Genomic DNA, 6,731 nt, shown 5'->3' on the forward strand with positions numbered 1-6,731 from the left:
CGCTTCAGTAGGTTTCATTCATGATTTGCAGAGGCACGCATGGAGAAGGGAAGATGCGCGAGCTCTGTGTCGCACCTTTTCTTACAGCGAAGCTGTATATGACTGGAGTTCCGTTCATTTTTGTTCGCCGTGAACAAAACCTATCATGATCAATTGCTCATACCCCCGTAAGCACTCATGCTCCCGTAAGCAAGCAAAAAAATGCAATGGCTCATAGCCCCGTAAGACAGAGGCTACCAGCACTCAGCAAAGTGAAGCGAACAGTGCTTCAATTCTTTCTAATCACGCATACAACATACAGAACAGCATGTCGAAAATTATCCTCATCAATAGCTCATTACTCATGGCTCACAGCTCATAGCCCCGTAAGCAAGCAAAAAATGCAATGATTCACAGTCCCGTGAGGTTCATGGCTGCTCACTTTGCGTGAATTAGCTGCGGTGACACTACCCCTGTTGTCGTTGTCGGTGATTTCAATGTGGATGTGTCGGTACGGAAAAGGGAGCGGTTTACGCGTTCCGTGTTGCAGACATATCCCTTGCGATGCCACACCGATCCGGCCCAACCAACCACCCAATAGCGTACGTGCATCGATTTGGCATTATCAAAGAAGGTGATTGCAGTTGTGAGTGGAATAATGACCGCCGATCAGGACAATAAATAAGTATCGTCTTGATGACCACCCATTAAGACAATAAATGAGTTCGTACCTTTGTTCAAAACTATGTGTCACCTCCATGTCGTGTGCTAAACAGCTTCGCTGGTCCGCCACCTTGAAAATGTGGAATGGCTCATGACTTTTTTGCCTGTCTCGGTACTTTTACGTCGTAAATCGCGAATCTCTTTTAACTCGCCCACTTTCCCATTCACATTCAAGGTCTCATTTGTTGTAGTTAGGTATCATAAAGATGCGATCGAAGATAGAACTCGAGGTCAGTAACAAAACGTACTGAATCACAGCGGTGGGTATACCCATACATTACCGAACGTGTTACTAGCATTATATCATATCATCAGAAACCAACAGACTCTGACACCAAGGACAACATAGGGGAAATTACTTGTGCTTAATAAATGAAATAAGGAAACGATAAATCAATGGAAAATGAAAGTGATGAAAAAAAACTTGCCGCAAGGGGGGGAACGATCCCCCAACCTTCGCATCGTTCTCCACCTGGGATCGTTCCCCGCCTGCGGGAAGTTGTTTTCTTCATTCACTTTCATTTCCATTAATTTATCGTTTCGTTTCATTTATTACGGACAAGTAATGGTCCCCTATGTTGTCCTTGGTTTCATTGTTTGTTGCCTTCTTAAGACACGACTAATAAAAATCGGGCCCCTCGGTTGTTTCTTCATTCACTTTCATTTCCATTAATTTATCGTTTCGTTTCATTTATACGGACAAGTAATGGTCCTCTATGTTGTCCTTGGTTTCATTGTTTGTTGGCTTCTTATGATACGACTAATAAAATCGGGCCCCTCGGTTAACCCCCCTTCTTCTCGTTCATTGCACTATATATAGCAGAACGTGTATTACAGCGTATGGCGTACAACGGACTCCCGGTTTCGGCGGCCCACAGCGACCAGAATCTTCTCCAGGTGGTCTTGGATTCTCCGCGCCCCCACAAGGATATGGTCCGGCACAACCAGGGTGCCCTACCGGGTGCTCCACGTCCGGCCCAGGGGTTCGCACCTCAGGGATCTTACCCAGGGCTCACTTGCCCGGAGGTGCTTCTCCTCCACGCCCTCCAACAGGTAACGACCTATCCTGCCAGCAGCAACGCTGCATGCCGCCCTTGTGCTGGACGCTCCAGTGTGACAAAATATAAATATGCATATTAGAATTACCGGCGCAAATGGCACGCCTCCTGACAAAAGACGCCACCTTTTATCAAATTTCACAATACACGGCGGAATTCGACAATGTCCCGAATAGCACCGCAGGTTTCGCGAAGCAATTAAAAGGAGCATGGTTTCCTACCCTTATTTCAGAACGACGGCTTTTCCGACTGAAGTTATCGCACGAGCTCTATAAAAGCTTTGCCTATAAAAGTTTCGTCTAAAAGATAAATAATATTATTTACTAATCGTCTTAATATTAAATCGCCTAATTTTGCAAAACATTTGCGCAGTTAATCGTGAAATTATTTGCTGGCGATAAGAGCACCTAAAATGCTGGCAAAGATGAAATAATAAGGAGAATGAAAGTTTTCTTCTTTGATACGTTGCTCCCGTACGGTACTACTTGAGACTAACGCCGGTGGTTTTGCTTTGATGGTATTTTAATCGAAATATAGTCCCAAAGCGGCGTTCTGTGGACTAAAGCGGCCTGTTTTATTTTGGCTGCGTTTTAAAGAAAACATTTAGTCCCACAGTGGCATTCTGGGGCTTTCTCTTTTTCTTTTTGCTTTAAGTATGTTTTTCGTTTTTTGCATATATCCAGGGGAGACGTTTGGATAATGTCTCACAAATGTTGCTTCGGGATACAGACATTCTATCCATTCCGGTAGATCCTCGGGGAATGTTTTGTTTATTGCGTTGATTTCTTCTTCGGACAGGAAGCTGTGAAAGTGCGTAAAACAAACGTTTCTTCTTATTTCACCTTTTGCAGGACCACCATTTGGTTTCGCGCAATACGCGCCACCGGGGGGCGCACGCTCTCCACGCTTGCCTTACGGAGATCCATCACCGGTTTTGGGACTGGGTTCGCGCCCGTCTGAGAATGCAGCATACGAACAAGGACGACAGTCCCCACAAGGAAGAGCATGCCCGCAGGCACCGTTGGGTCTGAACGCGAGCCGCATGCCGGGGTCCTACGAGACGATCGTCGGCGCTTCACGTGCAGACAGAGCTCCATTCGGCAGCGGTCGCTCGTCTCCGATCCCGACGTGGCAAAATGCGAACCCGGCTCGAATTCAAACGGCCAGCGGTCGTTCGTCGCCTATTCCGACATGGCAAAATGCCAACCCGAGCCCCGGAATTGTTCCACCAATGCGACTCCTGCCACCAGGGGGCCGGGCAGAGGATGGCGGTGCCAGACCTCCGGACGCCTCTCGCGGCACGCTGCAACCTGGCTACCCTCCATCGGAACGCGCGAGACCACCTTGTGGGTCAGCCGATGGACGAGCAATGGCGCGAGCCTTGCGTCCAGCTGGGCTTACACGCCCTCAGTCAACAAACACCTGTGTCGAACGCAGTGGACGTCCGCCTGGGCCCTCGTATCCGCCGCCACCGATTCTAGGGCCTCCAGGACTGCAGAGACCCTGCGCACCACCACTGGGACTTCCTGCCGGGCACTGTAATAATCCTGCTCAAAATGACCTCCAACTTGGAAGTGGCCAGCGAGGTTTTGCGGAACCCTTCCCAGCTAGCGACGTAAGCGGTCCTAGCTCCAGGACCGCTTCAGCAGGGCGCTTTCCGCAATTTGCGGGAGCTCGCGCTGCGCCAGCTGGGGCGTCGCGAGCAGTCTCGGAAGAGAACCTGATGGCAACTTTCATCAACCCAAAAGCGCAGAAATCTGTTGAACGCGTCCACTCCAAGTCGCGTCCTCCACTACGCAAAGCGGAAAGCAAAGAACTTCTCCAGTTGATGGAGGAATTCGATGCCGTGCTGTCTGGTAAAGCCAGCGCCGGAACTGCAACACAACAGAAAAAATGAAGGTAGAGGACGTGTGTGAGCTTCTACGTCTGGTTTCATAAATTACTACGAACATGCAAATACTATGAAAATGACTAGAACCGACAGTAAATTGGCAGTGCATATAGGCATGGATTTGAATGGTCGCGCTAGGTGTCCTATAGTCTTGCCACAGTGTTAACGGTAGTAAGCGGCTCCTGTATCACGGATAAGGCTTTCGGTAAGTGTCTTAGAATGCCGTTTTCAAAAATGTTGTCTTACAACCGCTTGCACATATTTACAAGTATTCGGGCTATATTCTGAAACCGCGTCATGTATGTGTTTCGGCTGTCTAGTGTTGCCCAGGCCTGTGTACTGTTAGCATGAGATTTCCTTTCATTCGCTAGGACAAGTGAGCTTATTTAATACAGCAGCAACGCTCAAATTGCCTTTAGTCAGCTCCATGCTCGCAGGCCCACGTAGCCCCTATATATTTCACAAACATTGTGCGCAAACACTTTTAACAGGAGCTAACTGTTTTATAGCGTAAAATGTTGTGGGCTCATTCTAATAGCCGTTTCGGTCGGCGATGGTGTCCACCAACACTTCCGCCGCCGGTGTCCGTAGCTGCTATCGTAGGGAATGAGAAAAAAAAATTCCAGTCGGGATCGAAACCGGGCCCGCTGCGAAGGAGTCAGCTACTCTATCGCTGAGCCACGCTAGCGCTTGCTAGCATGCAGCGGGCAAATACCCTACAAACGCGTCCAAGCGCGCGAGGAGACATGCGATGTTGACGCTTCGTGCCGCCTAGCATCGATACGTACACGTTTTGCATTGCCGTTGCATATTGATACACCAGGTAGAACGCCATGCAGCAGATGCACAGGTGGCGGTGCAAGGCAGTTAAAGAAGCTTTGAGGAAGAAAAAGAAATTTGAGATGTACACAAGGATTCTAGAAAAAATATATGTTGTGTACCTGATTAAATCAAGCTGGCCAGGGCACTTCGTCACCGCCACGTTTTAAAGGGTATGCCAACAAACGATCATCATCATCATTAGCATCGTATCGTGCAACTTGGCTTGCGATGAGAGATGCGCGCCGCGTATCGTCTATTCGTGCGCCCTTTGCGTCGCAGTTGCATATTATTACATCAGGTGGCACACCATGTTGCAATTGCATATGTAGCGGTACAAGGTAGATAGAGAAGTCTTGAGAAAGAAAAAGAAGAATGTGGAGATGTGTAAATATTGATATCATAGAGTTTCTCACTGTAACACCTAGAGGGAAATCTGACGTCACCGTCTATGCGAGTTTCCTAAGGGACGCTGTGCCGTCATGGGAATGACCATCTATAAACGGTGGGAATGACTGTATATATGTGTCTGCGAGGCTTGTGTTGGCTGGTGTTGTAAGATGCTTCATCTAAAACGTGGCTATGGCTACTCAAATAACGCGTCCTTAAAGTAAAATCTTCATAAAGTGTTTCCATTCGCGCATATCACATCTTCCAGTGAAGCTTACTCACCTACAATGCGTAACCAAGTGAAGAAAAGCAAGAACAGACGTCAAACTGTTCCAAAGTGAGTACGAATCTTGTCGTCTGTCCTCCAGCTTTAGCGGCCCGCTCATACTTTTTACGTTTCATATAATTGTACATGCAATAGCAAGTTCTCGCAGTTAAACAAAATATTTTTTTGTGTTATAATAAACCTAAAAAAGCTTTTTACGTGCTATTTTAGTAGAAATTTAATCATTGTGACAGACGGAACGGTGCTTGCCTGGCTGTCCGAGAACAATGCCAATTCGAAGTCACAATATACCGGCATTCCCATGCATACCACAGCGCAGCAGCGCCAGGTTTCCCTCTAGGTAATATAGTGAGAAACTCTATGATTGATATAATGTAAAACATATATACCATACCTGATTAATTCAAGCAGGCTAGGTGACTCTTTGTCACCATCTTGTTTAAGAGAGAATGCCATGAAATCATCATCATCATTAGCATCGTATCGTGCCGTGTAACGAGCGATTAAGGTCCCTGAACAAAACTAAAAGGTAGCGACATCCTTCCTCACCCGGCCTCTCCTTCTCCTGGCTTTCTTGCAGCTCACTCTTTCACTCATAGCTCGCCCGTTTGGTCGTGCGCTCGGAAGCCGCCCCTAGTGGGTTACACGAGGTGATACATCAAAAAATGCTGTTGGGTGTTGCGCATAAATTTTTTTCAGCATTTAAGGCTTGATTATTGTGTGTTGCGCTAGGAGCGATGATGAAATGTTATGAAACTGGCAGAAGCAGATTTGTGTGTGTGTGTGTGTGTGTGTGTGTGCTTTTTCGGCGCGTAACTGCGCGCTTGTTTTGTGGCTACGGTTGGGCTGCCTGCTTGCAGTTAGAAGAAGGCTTTTGAGGCTGAAAAAGTCAGAATTCTTTGTTTGTTCAATAATTTATACGTAACGTACACAACGTTTATATACATGTCAGAGCTTTGTTCGGGTGTTATGTCGTCCACGGCCATGCATTGTACTCGTAAGCAAAAACACTGTTGCGGCTTGCACAGGTCAACCCGCTTCGCGAGTTACTTCTATTGCATTGATCAGATTCTTTATTTGGGTTTCTAAAGACACTTGCCTGACGTGAAAGGGCGGCGATGAAGGTTTCGTCGCTAGACGCCAAAGGCGATGCGCTTGCGTGTGTGAAGCACTATCTATAGCTGCTTATTCAACAACTCGGGTGCGTTTGCGCTGCTCGAAGTGCGTACGTGTGTAATTGCGTGTGCACAGTTGACTGCGGTGTGTCCCAGCTTGTGCAGCTTCATAATTTAATCATCTTAGTACCATAATGACCGAACGCAAGGCACGTGACATATTCGCCTGTATAACGCGAGCGTCATGTAGAAACGTGCGCTATCAATGCGGAGCATCTCAGCTATTCTCGTCGTTTCGTCATGATGCTGGCATCTCCTTATGCAGTGAAACTGCTCCTACGCTTTTATAACAAACTGGTGCCGTTGGCTCTCAAACGCTAATGTCACAGCGGAACGTGTACTTCATTTGTCAACAAAGCGTATGCAAGAGCGAAAATGGCTTCCATCATTGAGCATTTTCCCCTTTTACG

General features: G+C 47.3%; 1 protein-coding gene across 1 annotated transcript; it reads left to right on the forward strand.

The window, feature by feature from the left end:
* The first annotated feature begins 1,556 nt into the window (after positions 1-1,556).
* Positions 1,557-4,348, forward strand: LOC142574113 (uncharacterized). The gene is made up of 2 exons (XM_075683272.1): positions 1,557-1,755; positions 2,612-4,348. The coding sequence occupies exon 2, from the start codon at positions 2,803-2,805 to the stop codon at positions 3,655-3,657; it is 855 nt and encodes a 284-aa protein (XP_075539387.1). The 5' UTR covers positions 1,557-1,755; positions 2,612-2,802; the 3' UTR covers positions 3,658-4,348.
* Positions 4,349-6,731: the final 2,383 nt, after the last annotated feature.

This window comes from Dermacentor variabilis, chromosome 3, assembly GCF_050947875.1.
Source record: "Dermacentor variabilis isolate Ectoservices chromosome 3, ASM5094787v1, whole genome shotgun sequence".
Lineage (NCBI taxonomy): Eukaryota > Metazoa > Arthropoda > Arachnida > Ixodida > Ixodidae > Dermacentor > Dermacentor variabilis.